The 16,952-nt window shown below is 39.7% G+C and overlaps 1 protein-coding gene across 3 annotated transcripts in view; it reads right to left on the reverse strand.

Moving 5' to 3' along the window:
- Positions 1-16,952, reverse strand: part of CNTNAP2 (contactin associated protein like 2) — a 1,017,942-nt gene that overhangs the window by 17,084 nt on the left and 983,906 nt on the right. For all 3 annotated transcript variants that reach the window (XM_027655885.1, XM_027655886.1, XM_027655887.1), the window contains one exon: positions 3,553-3,783. In XM_027655885.1, the coding sequence (XP_027511686.1) occupies positions 3,553-3,783 (231 nt within the window). The remainder of the gene's footprint in view (positions 1-3,552; positions 3,784-16,952) is intronic.

The following is a 16,952-nucleotide window of genomic DNA, read 5'->3' on the forward strand; positions in this document are numbered from 1 at the left end:
ATTCCCGCGCTTCATCACCACCAAGAAAGGATCACCATAGCAACAGGAAAAGTCTATGCATTGTGAGAGCACTCACAAGCTGAACAAGATCATGGTTTAAGATAATGTCCCAGCAGCATGGCAAAATGCCAGCCAGAGGTGGAGAGGGAAGGAAGCGGGATTTCTACAGTAACAAAGAAATTTAAAAAGAACTAATATTGAAAATGTGAAATGTATAGGAATGTAGGGCTAATAGGAAGTGCAAGACAGTGAATCGAGAAGCTGTACAGCTCATTTGTCTGGGGAGCAAATCAACAAGGTTTCTTATGGATAAATCCCTGAACTAGTCTTTAAAGGTAAACTGCCAAGTGACTGGTGTGTGTCATTATGATTTTCCCTTTAGCCTTTCTGATAGGGCATCCAAAATGTTTTGCAGCTAGTAGGAGTTGTCCACGCAGTAACTACATAAAAGAGCTTAAAGCAAACATTTCATATAGGTCACTTGTCAGGCAGAACCTGCTTAACTTCTACTAATTATCTGCAAGGTCTGATCCAGCACTGCAGTCTAGAGGTGAAATGATCATTACATTTGCTGTCTGGTGTATCTATTCTATTTAGACACTTATCTTTGATCCACTTCTACAACATTTTTCAATCCTCAAAGTTCAATTCCACAGTATTTGAGAAGCAAATCTACAAGCATATGCTTAACTCAAAATATGAATAAGGATGCATGCAGAGTATGTCATTGAATGAGATTTAAACCATATGATAATTCCCACAAAAATTTTCCTGATTTCTGCTTTTCACTATGAACCCCTGATCCTCAACTCTCATGTTTAGTTAAGAACTATTTAAAATTAAATAGGTAAAATAACAATAAAGATTACAGATAAAAGCATGTTTGAAATGAGAAACCCTTCACTTAGTAACTGCTGCTTTCAAAGCCATGTTCTTTGCAACCATTGTGTTGTGGCAAAGTGTGAGTGGTTTTTGCTTTAGCATCACTACAAGTGTTTTTGTGAATTTCAAAAGGGCTTTTTATCTTTGTCCCTTCAGCCAGTTTAGTGAAAGAGCAAATTCACACTGAGAGTACTGAGACTATTCCAGTTCTGGTACCAATGGGAACCAGTACTTACTTGGATTCTTCCATTTTCTCTCTCGACATGATTTGTGTTAGGAAGTCTTCATCAGAGTTTCAGAAATGTAAAAAAAATCCTCACTGAAAACTGCCAGTTTACTAATGCAAAGTGACACTAAGCCCGAACGTTTTAATTTCATCAAGACCATTTTGATGACTTACATGTTATGACTTTGATGACTCAAGTTACACAGTCTACAGTATATATTTTTTTCTGTGACTAAAACAGAACTAGCTATGTCAGACCACCACAGATACTTTTACAAAGACCGAGTTGTTCTTGCTGATACTGATAAATGAGTTGCTGTGATACCTCCTCTTTGTATAATGGAAATGTCGCTCAGAGTGAAAGTCAGGTATTGCTCACCAACACCTGAATATCCTCTCACTCCTGAACCAGTGAAACATCACTCCCTTGCTGTGAGATTTCTGCCTACCATACCTCACCTGATATTGTTGCTTTCTTCTAGTGTTCCTCACTAGAAGTCTTTGAAGCAATATGATCTTTTCTCTCTACTGCTGTGGATCACTGGAGAGGAAAAAAGGACGGGTCCTAGATCACAGTCTTACTAAAGCTAATCATCACCAAAAATGAAGCTGGGTCACTTGCACTCTGTCTGCCCATGACTTGAAACAGTTAAGTCTGGCTGTGGCAATGAGACTTATTTTTTACCGGCAGAAGTTAACAGACAGATTGAGCCAACGTAATAGCACGCTACATGTCCCCTGATATCCTTCATGCTGTCTCTGTGATTGAGTACTACAATTAATCCAGAAGAAAAAGTATAAATTGTAATCTGTCAGGTCAACAAAGTTTACAAGACAAAACTGAGCCAACACAAGGTCAAGCATAATAGCATGTGGCAAGGACAAACAGGAACTTTTTCTTTGAACTGCAGGAACTATTAGGAACAGTGTAAATATCGTGAATAAATCCCACCATTATCTTGTACTAGCTTGCAGTCAAAAGAAGTGTAAGGAAAAGCAACGAACAAAAATTAACAACCAAAACCCATTACACGCACAAGATTCACAGCAGCAGTACGTCCTCAAGAAGTTTATGGCATACTTTTTAAAGACATGATCCAGTGAGGAATCCTTCAGAAATATGCTTTTATAGAAAGAGCAGCACAGTTCATAACCTTTGGGTAAAAATTGATCTAATAATTTCAGAAAAAAAAGGGACTACTAATTTGTGATGAAAAAAATAAAAGTAAAAAATAGCATGTTATAAATGGAGAAGAGGCATACTGAAATCTTACAATGGCATGGCATGGCAGCAAGGTGGGAATGACAGGTTTTAGAGCATGATACTGCTTATGTTAGTGTTTGGGACTCTCAGCTTTGGAATGTCTGTTTCTTCTTACAACCCCCTGCCCAATTTCTCTGCTGAAGAAGAGCTGAAAGGAAGTGCTGCAAGGAGTTCCTCAACATTACAAGAAAAAAGACCTCAACCAAAATCCCCACAAAAATCACAAAAAAACAAACCCCAAAGGTATGGCCTTGATACATACTTCTGAGAAAGACATATATACCTGCCCACTCTCCTATAAAAACTGGCATATGGATGCATCCCCAAACACAACAGGCAAAGACTAATCGGTATCAAAATCATTATGGACCAAGTTTTTCCTCTAGAATTTTAATTTTATACCACTGCAAACCCATCAGCTTTGCCCAAACAGGTTCTAATTTACACTTTACAAGTGAAATCAGAATGAGGACAAAATACAAGAGTCATCAATGTACACCTGACCCTATAAATCTAAAGGGAACCTGACACTCAAGAATCAGAAGAGAAAAAAAGCTCTCTAAAGTTAGGCACAATATATATTTTCAAGAGCTGTCTGTCGCAAAGCAGAAGGAGGTTGCTGGGATCAGCAAACTGTTTTGTCTTTCCAGCATTTTCAGCACAAGATGAATGCCACCATGACTAATGGAATTTCCCATTAAACATGGCCTAAGGAAAGCAGACATTTCAGAAAACAAATCAGCACTTTGCATAAATGTATTTATGCCTAAAATCAGATTTACTGTTTTGGTATGAAGCTGACTGCAATATACTCATTTATTAGGAATACACATGAAAAATGCTACTGTAACTTAGTTATATGTACTTGCAACCTTTTGCTGACTACACACCCAATACTAGACAGAAAGTGCTATCACAGCAGCTAGGTCAAAACTCAACATTCAAATAGTCTCAGATTTACAGAAAAGAAAAATAAAGCATAATATGAAAAAAAAATGGCAATGAAAATACTGTAACTGCATTTAGAAGTGGTGGCAAATCTCTGTCATTCCACCTCTGCATTTAGTACTGTAACCCATCAATCACTTGCTCTCTCTTTTGTTTCTCTTTACAGAGGAAGGCAGATGGATTTCTTCTCTGAACTCTCCACTTAGTTAATGTGATGTGAATCCCAGCTTACCTGAGTCTAAGTGCCATGGGTCAGTAGCGGCCGACATTGGTGGGATGGTGAGGGGAGATGCCCCGCAGTTGGATTCCACCAGTTCTCCTTTGATGTGAACGTGAGAGGAGGCGTTGGTAGGTCTCAGAGCTGCTTTGAGTGGAGCAATCTGGTTGAACTGTACTCTAGATAGACAGCCCGTGAATCCTGGGGTGTTGTATTTATATATATCTTGGTCAATCTTCCCAATTTCTATGGGAAATTGAAGAGAGAAAAAAATTAATCAAAACAATTCATTGCTTTTGAAAGCACAGTTGGTCTGAACACTTAAGATTCCCAGAGCACAGTGCCCAAGTCTGTCTCTCAGGGATACTGAGACCATGTCATACCTTGGCAGGTTTTCTTTACATTTCATTACAGATAAAAGATGGAAACCTTCAGGCCTTGGTGTGACTCAGTTTCACTGCTATGCTATCATTAAAATGAAAGGCTGGCATGTAGGAGTCAGTGAAAGAGTCATCAAAGAACAAAAGGGAAGGGAAAAAAATCTTTTTCCTGAGAAAAGTGGTGGAAGAGAAGGCAGAAGAACATCCATGGCCAGGGTCTCTCCTCCCAGCTGAGGCTTCTGCTGAGAGAGATGCCCCTTCCTTAACCCTGGCCTGTTGCCCTCTAGCTCCTCTCAGTGGGCCTGGCCAAATCCTGGTCACTCCTGTCCCCCTCCTGTCTACTTGCCTGGAGACCAAGTCTCCCTTCTCTTGAGTACCAAGCATCCTTTCACCAGAGAGCCAAGGATCCCTTCACCAGAGGACCATGTGTCCCTCTGGTCTGGGGTGGAAAACCACCACTTCCAGTATCCTGCAGTAGTGAGAAGTGGCAGGAGCCCATCCACCCCTGCTGGAGGCCAGGGAGGGGCAGCACTTATGCTCCTGTGCCTTTGCAACGGAGGCTATGGTAGCTGAGACCCTGCTGTCGGTCACTTGGCTGCTGTGGGCTGACAGACAAGCTGGCAGCTGGCATCCGTGAGCTGAGCACAGGGCTACGCTGCCACTCTTCAGAACAGCTGCTGTCTCTCAAAGTCACTCCCCAGGTAGTTTTATCCCATCTAAAACGCCAGTTAAGATAACCCCAAAATCATGCAAAATGTGACACATATACTATCCAGCAACCTGCAGGCTGCTCCCAGCTGTTTTAATTCTGCCAGGACCTGTTGCAACAGCCTGAGTCACAACCTAAACAAAACTGTAACTCTTTGTCAGCCGTCTGCATTAGAGGGGTATTAACATTTCAAAGCCTCTCTGCAGTGTCTAATATCCTATTTACATGGCAGTGGGGAATTTGGCTTCCTTTCTTGTATGGTAGCAAGAGAACGAATGAAAAGGACACATGGAAACATCGTGTTTGTGCTGTACCAGGGACTATTGCTCCAGAGCCACCAAGACACTTCCAACCACCTTTCCTGGGGTTGGCAGGTTAATGCCTGTCCCTTGAAGTTGGTGGAAAAAGTCATACTGAGCTGAGCAAAGCAACATGGTATCCCAGGGACAGAGAAAAGGGAACAGTCCCCTTCAAAAGCAACATTTTCAGACAGGAATGATGATAAAGGTTTAAAAAAATTACGTTTCTGGAAAAAAAAAAGCCTGTAAATAACAAGATTGTGTCATAAAAAAGAAAGAAAGGAAAACAGAGGCAGGAAAGAGAAGCTTCTTAGATGTGTGAGGAGAAAGTGGGAAAGTACTTTAAGGGTTTGGGGATGATCTGGGAATCAAAGCACATCTGGATTTTTCTACAAAAATTATCAAATCAGAATTATTAGAAAATGCATTACTAATCTTTTGGAAGTGTCTGTGTTCAGTTCTAACCAAACCAGGATCAATTATATGAGGTCTGAGCTGTTTACTGGGGGTTCCCTAAAAACTACCCGTGATATACATGTCAACGTATTTCCTAAGAGTACTGAGAGCTCTGCATTAGTAATATGTACAAGGAGTTTCGAGGCTACAAACCTGACAGGTCATTTCAAAACACTTTATTTTTGGGATTTTCACATTAAACATGAAGTGGGAGAAAATGGGTGGAAACTGATCAAATCTCAATCACGACTAAAACAGCTTCTTGGTTTTCACACAGAACTAAGGTATACTGTTTCTGTCTTTGCAATCATATTAGAATGATAAACATACAACATTTAAGTCCCCTCCACACCCAGCATAAGGCACAAAACTAAGAGGCATAATGTGAAAATTAATTGCATTAGATACTTATATGATCGGCTATACAAGAATGGATTTTCTATTCCCCTCATTTTCCCTTTCCTTTCTTGTTTGAGAATATCCTTTCTCTACTAGTGCTTATCCAGCCTGAATCAATGTAATAGCCACATTTCACAAGCTGGCAGTGAGCAGTGACTGTCACCTGTGACAAAGTGGAAACATCCTCAGGACTCAGCTAGAGACCAGCTTAAATGCTTAAAATAATTGCATTATGCACGTTTTTCATCCATCTCTCCTTTAAAAAAGTAGTTAGACAAAACCATTAGGAATATTTCCTTCAAAAATTTTATAGTAAAAACTCACACATGCACACACACTTTCCATAGTTAGCAGAAAAGCTGTACAAAAGCCAGAGTTCATGCATTTGAATGCTACCTGTAGACCATATCACAGACAAGGTTCCTATCTGACCACAATGTTCACTCTCTCTTACTTCAATAAAGTATTCATGGAATATTCAGTGAATAGCTGCAATTCTGAAAAATCCTTATAATCTAAGAAACAATTACAACAAGACCATATTTCTATTTGAACACTGTAACCATTGTTGTTAACAGTTTAGTGATTTCATTCACATTTTTATATATTCTGTGGATCTTCATGCAGAAGCTAATAGCCTCCCACTCACCAGTTCTGAATGACAGGAACAAAGAGCCATGAATATGATTGTGCTTCAGCAGCTTCAGATTTAGCAGCTTCAGCACCATCCTTCTTTAACTCCATAAATAACTGACGGATACTAGATCCTGAAAGAATTAAAAAATACCACCCCCCCCAACAAGGCACCTTGCTGAAGTCCTGCATTTTTTTTTAAAACATTCCACAAGTAATGGCTGTGCAAGTCACCTCATGCAAATTTACCACGAGCTTGCATCCCATCAATGCTAAAACAATACAGATCGACTTCTATGACTGTACACATGTTCTTTCCCATGCATGTCCCACGAGGCTCTACACACTGATACTCTCTGATGTTAGGTCATTATACTTTGTCTCCCTGTGTATTTGAGCCTGCTATAAACCTGTTCCTGGGGAGTGTAATGACTGCATAATGAAATATGTCTTTTTTCTCATGACTAAAATTCAATTTTCTCCCTATAACACAGAGGGGAGAAAAAGAAAAGATTATTATAGTCACATTATTTAAAAAAAGGAAATGTACAATGCAACTACTTTGCATTGTTCTAATTTTCAGCACATAAGCTAGTGCAAAGTCATATAAATATTACAGTATATAGTATTATCATTACCTAATAGCAACATTTATATTATTGCTTTCAGATCTGATGCAACAATTTCCTGCTGGCAACTTACCCTCAAGCACTTCTGTAATGAAAGACTTCAAAAAAGACAACTTATAGGCCCTTTTTTACTTCAACTGGTTTTAACCATTTGCTGCCTAGACCACATAACGTGCTGACTTGAGATGAAGACCATGATTACGAGACCACTCGGATGAACCCATTCTAGCACAGATACCTTGCAGTATACAAATCATTAACATTGAACATACACACAGTAACTGTGCAATTGCCTACCCAGGTTACTTAAACATTTTAAAAATGTATATAACTAGCACATGGTATACCAAAAATCTCACAGATGTTGCCCTATATCTTGTGTGTTATTCACCAGAGATATATTTAACATCAACTACTTGCTCTTTATGTTTTGTTATTTCTTTATTAGTAAAAAGATACAGGAATTTAATCCTGAGTTACTCATTTTGATTTCAGGGCTTACTTCCCATGGTTGTGGCAGAAACATGCCACATACTGATGAAAATAATACCATTTCTCTACTGAAAATTATGTGCTACTACAGAAGAAGCTCTTTATCACCTGGGTGAAAAGATGTAAAGAACATTATTTTCAAGCATATTTATGACACAAGGTACCATTAATGAGTACTCAACAAGTTGAAATTGATTATTCTATGAATCTAGAAGAAAACAAGCAATAACAAATTGTATAGAGGGAAAAACTGTGGAAAAGTAACAAATGTATAGAGGGAAAACCTGTGCTGCATAAGTAACAAATGAGTTAAATAGCACATAATTACATTAATCAGTGTAATTAGGTTATCTGGTTTTTAAGCCTTTTTGCTCTTACTACATTACCTGCAGGTGCAGAGTTGTGGCTGCTCCCTAGGCAGTATTACAAGACAAACAAATAAACAGTTTGATTCAGATTATAATCCATGTTGACCTGGCTAGCATGCATCTGATGAACTACTTGTAGAAGCAGACACATTGCCAAATATAGCTTTTTATCTACTCTTTCTCTCCCTTTTCTACTTTCCATACCTATCAGTAAAAGATTTACAGAGTAGCTTACAGGGCCACAGCATTTCTAACAGCACAAAAAGTTATTGCATTGCTGGAGAGCTCCAGCTCCACTTAATTCTACCATCTATTTTTTATACATTCTTGTAGCATCACTTAGAAAGACAAAATGACAGCCTGATATAGCAGAAAAACAGATCATGTGTTTGGTCTCGCAGCCCTAAGCAGGTTTCAGACGGATGAAGAGCTGCTTTTTATTTATGTAAAGTTCCCCACGTTGGGATCCTAGAACTTTTTGGATGTGCACAAGGCTCTGCAGCACAAAGCTGTGCAATCCAGCACAGTACTCTGCCACGCCAGCATCATCATGCCTCATGTGGAGAGATGGCCTTGGTCTGTATTATACATGGACCTTGGAAAGTGGGAGAGAAAGCCACAAAGAAAGAGGGAAACATTCCCACTGCAAATCTTTATAAACCTACAAAACATGATTTTACTAAATGTATGTGCTGAGCATCTTTGCTGAATGTCTTCTCTATTCTAGCTGATCTCTGCATTTTTTTTCTTGATGGGCTCTGAAATGCATATCAATACAGAAGGTTATAATAAATTCTGAACCTTGCACAGTGTTCCTCACATACAGAGAGGATCCAGATATCTATTTACTGTGAATTATGTTCCATTAGGAAGGAAATGTAACAGAACTTGAAGTATAGTTTGTGGGTATGCACTACCATGTATGTAATAAATATCCTCTTATGAATTCCCTTGGAGTTTTCCAGTGGTGCCCTTCAAAGTAGAAAAAAGGCACAGCCAAGGGTACTTATTCTAGCTTGGTAACTCTTGGTAACTCTTATAGAAATCTAGCTCTTCTTTGTTTCCTGACAGTAGGAAAGTTTTACCCAAAGTAGCCCACAATGGGGCAGGGAGAAGAAAAGCACTATATACTGGTATGATTTTGGTCGTGACAGAAGATACCTTTTAAACAAAGTAAAGTCTCAGAAGCAGAACCAAAGCTCTTTCAGTTCAGTTTACTGAAAAGACTACTTTTACACAATTTACACAAGACATCAATTTAGTTTTGCTTTGAAAATGGTGAAAAATCCAGCTGTTTGGATTCAGGACAATGACCTGTTTATTTGCTCCCATTTATGCTCAGAAATAGAACAGCTTAATGATTTTGGAAAGAGAGTAGCCACATCAGTAGTGGGAAAAGTTCAGCTTTCCCATGGGGTGGTATTTCTGGCTGAACTACCAGGATGCACTGCTATTTCACTTAAGATCAAACATCCACTTGGGTAGACAGAAGGTAATCCATTATAAATCTCTACAACCCTTCTGCTAGTGGTACTAAATTGACCCTAAACTGTATAATATTTTAATAGACTGCACAGGTGAATTCACAAATTCAATTAAATGAACCACTAATTGCTTTTGGGTCAACCTCAGCAATAGATTTTTCTCTTAGAAATAAAGTACCATGTGCTTCCTTGTCCCCTGTACTCAGAAAGATATCTTGTTATGTTACCCACTGCTCAAAGATCAGCTCAATCAGCATCTTAAGCATCTCTCTGTTATGGCGTCAGGCTCCACATAATAGAAAGTAGTTTAAACTCTGCTGAAAGGAAGCTATTGATTTCAGGAATTCACAGTCTACAGAGATTACTTCACTTATTTGATGCTTAGATAAGCCCCTCAATGCAACACCAAACTGTAGCACATACTAATATTTGCGAGTTGGCATGGTGTAAAAAACTGACAGAATAAATTAATTAGTTTGAACCACAGTCATAGGGAGAACCTATCTGGAGTGTCATAGACCTGCTAGACCAAAGCCACAGGGCTAAAAAGTCCATGTCAGAAGCAATTACTATACACCCAAAAGAGGGATAACACCAGGCAAAGGGAAAATGACATTCTGACGCATCACCTGGGTCTTCTGATGAACATCCTCCAGTATGAAGACCAAGCATTTGTTTGCTTACTGGCTGTTTATATCTTCTCTGTCCTAAGATCAGCAATTTCTATATCAAAAAAAGTATACTAATACCACTCAGCTGTGTAGATAACATGTGATATCACATATGCCAAACACTTACTGAATGAAGCAAAGAAGCTGAACTCTCAGAGCTATGTTTAAAGAGCTGTACTTAATGTAAAACCTGAAGATGTGTAATGGGGGCTGAACTAAGCTACTGTAAAGACTTTTCATGGCCTTCAAACTTCGCTGGTTTTTAACTTGTTTCTGAAGTAAAATTCAGTATGTGGTACAAACAGAGAAAAACAACATGGATTTTATTTTGTCCATTACTCAAAAATGAGCTAGTGCATACTGCCTTTCTGAACACTATTATCAGTGCAACAAGATGTTTATTTTCGGAGAACATGTTGCAGGGGTGCTGGGGGAAGAAAATGGGTGAGTGCCCCTGGAAATGAGCACCTGAGCTTCACAAGACACACGTGCAAATGACTACCAACTACTCTTCATGCAAAACCTAAAATCCTGTGCAGCAGACAGGTTTCTTTAAGTCCGCAGGTCTGTAAGGGCCAGGTGGTATCCAGATGCCTCCCCACACGTCCCCTTCCCACACATTTAAGCTCCCAGGGGCCTGCAGGGATGGAGGAAATATAGTGAGAAGCTGTGGGGTGGCCTCCAGCCCCCACTGGGTTGAGACAGCCATCCTGTCACTCCCTCTTTTGGCACATCATGAGGGACTCGCCCATCCCCTTCACCCTGGATCCATGATCAGACCCCAAGTCAGATGCCTCAAGACATTTCTACAAGTGATTGCTTTCCAGAGCCTTCAGCCACTGCTCACAGTGTGGCCCTATCATGTGTCATGGTCCTTCTGTGCCTATTTTGACTTTTTCTTTGTAAGTTCATGTTACCTGTTGTAACATTTCTGATTTCCTTTTATAAGAAGTTATAGCTTGTATGAAATAATTTTGCATAACAGTTTATGTCTAGGCTGACAACCTCATTGATTATCCACTGAAATACAGAGAAGATGCTGTTTATGGTCTATGAAGCACTGTGCCAGAAACAAAGGAATTAACATTATCCCAGCAGTGTCAACTGATACTGTTGCACAGCAAACACATGGTGCTTTCATTTGCTGACACTTCAGAAATGGCCTTTCCACCCATGGTGTAAGCAAGAGAAAAATTACTTATGAAGACTGTAACAGCTCAGTGCATGTTTTAGTTGCAGCAGCAGCTTTATTAGACTTGCCCAAACAAAGGCCATTCCTGATACTTTCTGCACAAGCTAAAAATGATTGAACCAGGTGAAAAATACACAAGATCAGAGAATCTGAGCTGGCCTGGAAGCTGCGCTGCAGCCCTGGAGCACTTCCAAAACCCAGTCGCTGGCAGAGGAGTTACGGCTTTCGGGTCACGCTGTAATGGAGACAGTAAATCACTGGCATGAAATACACTCCTATCAGAGTCCCATTATTGCAGGAATAATAAACACTAGTGCTGGACTGCAGCTCCTCAGTCAAAAAAGGCACTGTGAAGAATGCTATGAAATGGAGATGTTATTTGACAGCAGCCTGGTTTCACATTGCCACAAATGAAGAGGGTTTGAGAACAAGTTGGATTTTTTTTTCTGCTCTTCTGTACTGATAATATAATTACTGAATGGTTCAAGATTTTATGTTGGATGTACGCTTTCCTGGAATCTTTCATTTTAAAATGCTATGTATAGCCAACAACAATTATTATAAAAAAATTCACACTACCTTTTAAAAAAAAGGGAATTAATTGATACCTCAAGGTTCTTAGTAATTGCATTATAAACCCCACAAAAGTAAAGCCAACAGTAAAAGTGAACACCATTCTTTCAAGGAAACAAGTAATTTTTTCACATTTTGCTACTGACTTGCTGTATAACCTTGAGCGAGTCATTTCATGCCAAACTCTCTCTCTCTCTTAATAGGACTTAGAGAATTCTCCCAACCCTCTAGTTGAGATCTGTCTCAAGGTGTTTTGAGAATCTAAGTTAAAAAAAGGTATGGAAATTGCTTTAAGATATGAAAAGAAAAAGAAATAGTTTTTTTTAAACACCCCACAAATTTCTAATGACTTTGGAAAGGTCATTCATGGAGATACAGATTGTATGGCACATTTGCATGGACAAAAAAAGATTGTATGGCACATTCTATTCCCAAGGGTAACAGAACAATTCAAAATCAGGGAAAAATGAAGAAATATTAAGTTTCTAGTGATCCTTTGTTGCCAACGAATGATACCCACCACTCAGATATCAGCTGAAAGTCTTGATTTTGGCAGAAGTCTTCAAATGTTCCCAGTCAAGAGTGGCTGCTGAGAAGTGTTCAGCTGGGGGCAGAACCTCAATGGGAGAGAACAGTCAGCTCTGTGCCAGTGGGGCCAAAACTCCCACTGGTTTTGTGGAAAGAGAGACTTCTCTGTACATTAATTACTCTTTATAACCAACTATGAGTGTTAATAAAGTCATTTCATAAATTTGTGTACCATTTTATTTTTCCTCTGGATGACTAATCATTCTCCTTAGCCACCAGAGAGAAAAAGCTCAGTTTGTTGTTTAAAGGACGAATTCCAAATGTAGAGAGAGTTAAAAAGGAAGGCCATTCACCCAGATGATAGTTCAAGCTGACAGAACAGGACACTAATATTGTTCATTCAGGCCGTACCACCTACCTTGACTGAAAACCCTCCTGGCAGCTAATGGAAATTTTTTGATTGAGAAGCAAAGTGCTCAGCACACACTAATATAACCCACCAAGCTGCAGAAATCAGTGGTTCTCAAGTCAAAACTGTATAAGAAGTATTTCTTCACTGTCGTTTCAAGAACAATTTTCTTTTTCTATCCCATCCTCTATCCTTTTGACATGATGCAAGAGCAATTAGATCATGGATCGAGGTCAGCAGGACAGCCACCACCAGGTGCTTCATCCACAACAAAGAATTAAATGTTTTATTCACTTTTTTATCTGCAGGAAAGCTCTAAAGAGAGTGAGAAGTGGATGATGGAGGAGAAGAAGAAATTATACACACAAAATTTCTTAAAAAAACCCCAAACCCCAAATGATTGGTAAAGTAACTAAATAATTTTATCATCATAGATATCAATGTGGAAAAAAGCTCTTATCACAGACAGAACATCCCACAATTAGCTGGTACACTGTATTTCAGTAGGATTTATAAGCTCATTCTTCTTTATGGTCATGATAAATAACCTTGACATCATCCTTCATAACCTTTAGAGAAGGATATAAAACACATACATTTGGCATTACTATGCAAAAGAAATATGCAGTTTTATTCATATTGTTTGCCTAAATGTGCTTCTATGTCTTATGGAAGCTGGCTGCAACATAACACAGCAAATGCTTTTCAGGCCAGAAGGTAAATAAATAACCAAGTAAGTCTTTTGCAGCCTGTAGTCAAATGTAATGTGTCTTGGCTAAAGCCCAGTGCATTTTATTATATTGTGCATTTGTTAGAACTCTATTAAAATAACATTATTTCAGTCTGATCATTCCTTTGCATTTTAACGGGTATTCTTCTATGACTACCTGCAAATGATGTCATAATACGTTTTTCATTCTATATCAGCAGCCTCAAATATCTTAGTAAAACTGCAGTCTCATCAAAGAGTAGGTAGGCTGAAATTCTCTTTCTTGCCTCACTCCCCCCTTGCCTATCTTACTGTCTTACTTGGAGATGGTAAAAAAGCTAGATAGGCATTTGAAGAAGATTCATAGTATGAATCATATTAGATTCATAAATTCATAGTAGAAAATAATTTTTCCAGTAAAATACTATTTTTATTCATATACCACTTACGCCTTATAGTAACCTTATGTATTTGTAAAACTTGTGGGGTCTTGTTCTTTTTTATACTTAAAAAGGTAAGGATCTGTTAAGAAACCACTTTTAGGGATGTTAGCATCACAAAGATAAAACTACTTCAGCAGTTTCACATAATTTTTCTTATTTATTTCAAAGAAATCCATTGGTTTTGCAACTACAACGTTGGATTTCAACACAATGTAATATATAAATAGAATGTTTCTCTGGAATTGCATTTTTCAGAATATATGCATGTTGCCACATTATGAATAAGCAATGATCTTTCCAAGTAGTGGCATTTTTAATTCTGTTATCAAAAGCCTGAAAATAGCAAGTAAATGAAAAGCAAAATGCCAACAAGAACGAGATGCTGTAACTTAGTAGGTCATTTTTTCTTCCAATATTTTCCTTCTGCTTTACTTCTTCAGTTGGTATTTAATTTTTCTCAGATCAAAACATTCACTTTTTGTATAGACAACACCAACTTAGCTGAAAACCACCATTTATTTTAACAGTTGGAAAAATACTGCAGGACAATGCAGGGAAAAAGAATCAATTTAATTTCTTAGAAGCAATTTCTTTTATAGTTGGTTTTTTTTTCCATTATTGTATCCTTCACAATTTGAAGCTGAGCAATTTATATTTGAACAGTCTCTATTATGTCTCAAAGTCAGTGATGGGGTCGATCCACAAATAGCTTTTGCTTCTTTTCTTTGTTCCAAGTATGAAATACACTTTTGTATTTCCTCTGCTGGAACATGCTTATGTATAATAAATTCACTTCTGCAAAGTATTTGCTATTTGATGCAATGTCAAATTATCATAAAAATTTAACAGCCACATTAGATAGATCAATGACTTATCTAATTCATTGTTCTCTCTTAGAAAAAAAAAGTGACTGATAGTAGCTTATTCACAAGTACTGTAACAGCATGGAGCATGCAAAATGATCCTCTCTCAGAACACCTTTTCAGCCTCCCATAAACATGGGCTTTAAACCTTTCTCAGATGAAGGTTACATCTTACCTTTTATATTTAGCTACCAGTAGAACTGTCTCCTATGGATGTGTCCAGTCTTTTTGGAAACCATTAATGCTGCTGACCTTCACAGCATCCCACACAGTGAGTTCCAGTGCTGAACTACTACCTCTGGGACAAATAACCTTTTACAGCTCATTTTAAGGCTACAGCCTGGCAAAGGTCATCATGTGTCTCAACTTTTTGTGTTGTGGAAACCACTGCACACCTCCTCCATTATAGGACTGTACTGTTTCAAAATCTGGGTGGACCGACTATATCACCTAAGAAGAGAGCTTTCAGTCTTTTTTTAAAAGAAACCTTAATGCACTTTAGTTACAGTATTAAAGCTCAGCAGAAGATGTTCTCCATCCTTAGGCAGTGGAAATCATGACTGGATAAAAAATGAAATGTAAAAGCATTACACTATGATCTGGAAACCAAAAACTGCTCCTTCATTCAATAAATGCACTGGAAATGATAGAAATAGGTGCGGTTTGATGCCAGACAACAAAATTCACTCCATGAGAAACAGTAAGGAATATGTATAGCTTAACTGGACATTTATTGCTTTTCAGATCAGACACAGAATATTACATGCCGGTCCTTAGTGTGCATATTTTTTTCAGTTTCTATGATCTGCTCATCCACAATCTTATTCAGTAGGTAATGATAATAGACATTTTGACAAAACGACACAGATCTAGGTGTGTGGAGTGATGATGGAAGAACAGGACCAGACAACAAGCAAGGACTCAGAGACTACCTTTGCATCTCATTAGATGGTGTAAACTGAACACTTCTAGCTGGCCTAAACCAAACTGTGCACTACCAACATGCTTTATCATTATTATTACATCCAAACGTGGAATAATATGCTGGAGTAACATTTGAGGGCACAATGCCATTTGCAGTATAATGGCTTTGTTAACAGCTGTAACAAGTGATCCCACCCAAATACTGAAGCAGAGCTTTGGGTGTTTCTTATCCCAAACCTAATGGATTTCTTTGGAGGGACAAGGAAGTCTTTGATCAAGCTGCAATAAAAATAAATATAAAAAATATTAGAATCCTAGCATCTCGTTATGCTTGCTCTATTAAAATAGGACATTAAGTTGAAGATGCTATACTGACAAGAAATACTGCCATTTGCTTAATTTTCTTAAATCTTGTACATGATGAAACACTCCGTGTCGCATCGGCTGAATCAGACAGCAGGCATGTCTAACACAGGGCTGCTTATTAACTTACTTCTTTTACAACCAGTTCGCATAAAAAATAAACAAAAACTTACAGGTGGATCGCAGCACCAGCGCCAGAAGATGATCTAAATCAGATTGCCCTTCTTCGCCCCTTGGAGCTGTCCGTTCCTCTTCCCCCCAGCCCCCGACTAAACGCAGCCCCACGCAGAGAGAAAACGTGTAAGACAAGGTCGGGAAACCCCAAATAGCAGACGGGCACCCCGGACACGCCTCGCAGCTTTGTTCTGGCACCAGAGATGCGCTCACCTACTTGGCGAGCGGCGTCTCCCCCGCCGGCGGCGGCCAAATGGGCTCCCCCGCCCGGGCTCCTGGACACCCCGCACACGCTGCCGCAGGCACCGCGTCCCTCCCGCCCCCTTCCAGGCTGAGAACCGGCGCCACCTCATCACACGAGTGTCCCAAGTGCGCGGAGTGTCCCAGCCGGAGCAGGACCGCGGGCTGCCGTGCCCCCTGCCCCGCAGGACGAGCCTCCCCAGCCCTCCAGCCCCGGCATCCAGGCTACCTGCCGTCTATCCCGGCCCTGCCCTCGGCGCTCTCGGGAGTCCCAGCCGGGAGCGGCGGGGCAGCGGCGGCAGCAGCGCCCCGCCAGGCAGAGCTGCGGAGCGGAGCGGGCGGAAAACGCGGAGCGGAGCGGAGAGCAGCCTCCCCGGCCTCACTGATGCGGGTGGGAATACACGGACTGGATCTGCAGGGGGAGTGGGCGGGGGGGGTGGTGGGGTAGTGGGGGAAGTGGGTGTGATGTGGGGGTCC

This window comes from Corapipo altera, unplaced genomic scaffold, assembly GCF_003945725.1.
Source record: "Corapipo altera isolate COAL_440 unplaced genomic scaffold, ASM394572v1 59, whole genome shotgun sequence".
NCBI classification, from domain to species: domain Eukaryota; kingdom Metazoa; phylum Chordata; class Aves; order Passeriformes; family Pipridae; genus Corapipo; species Corapipo altera.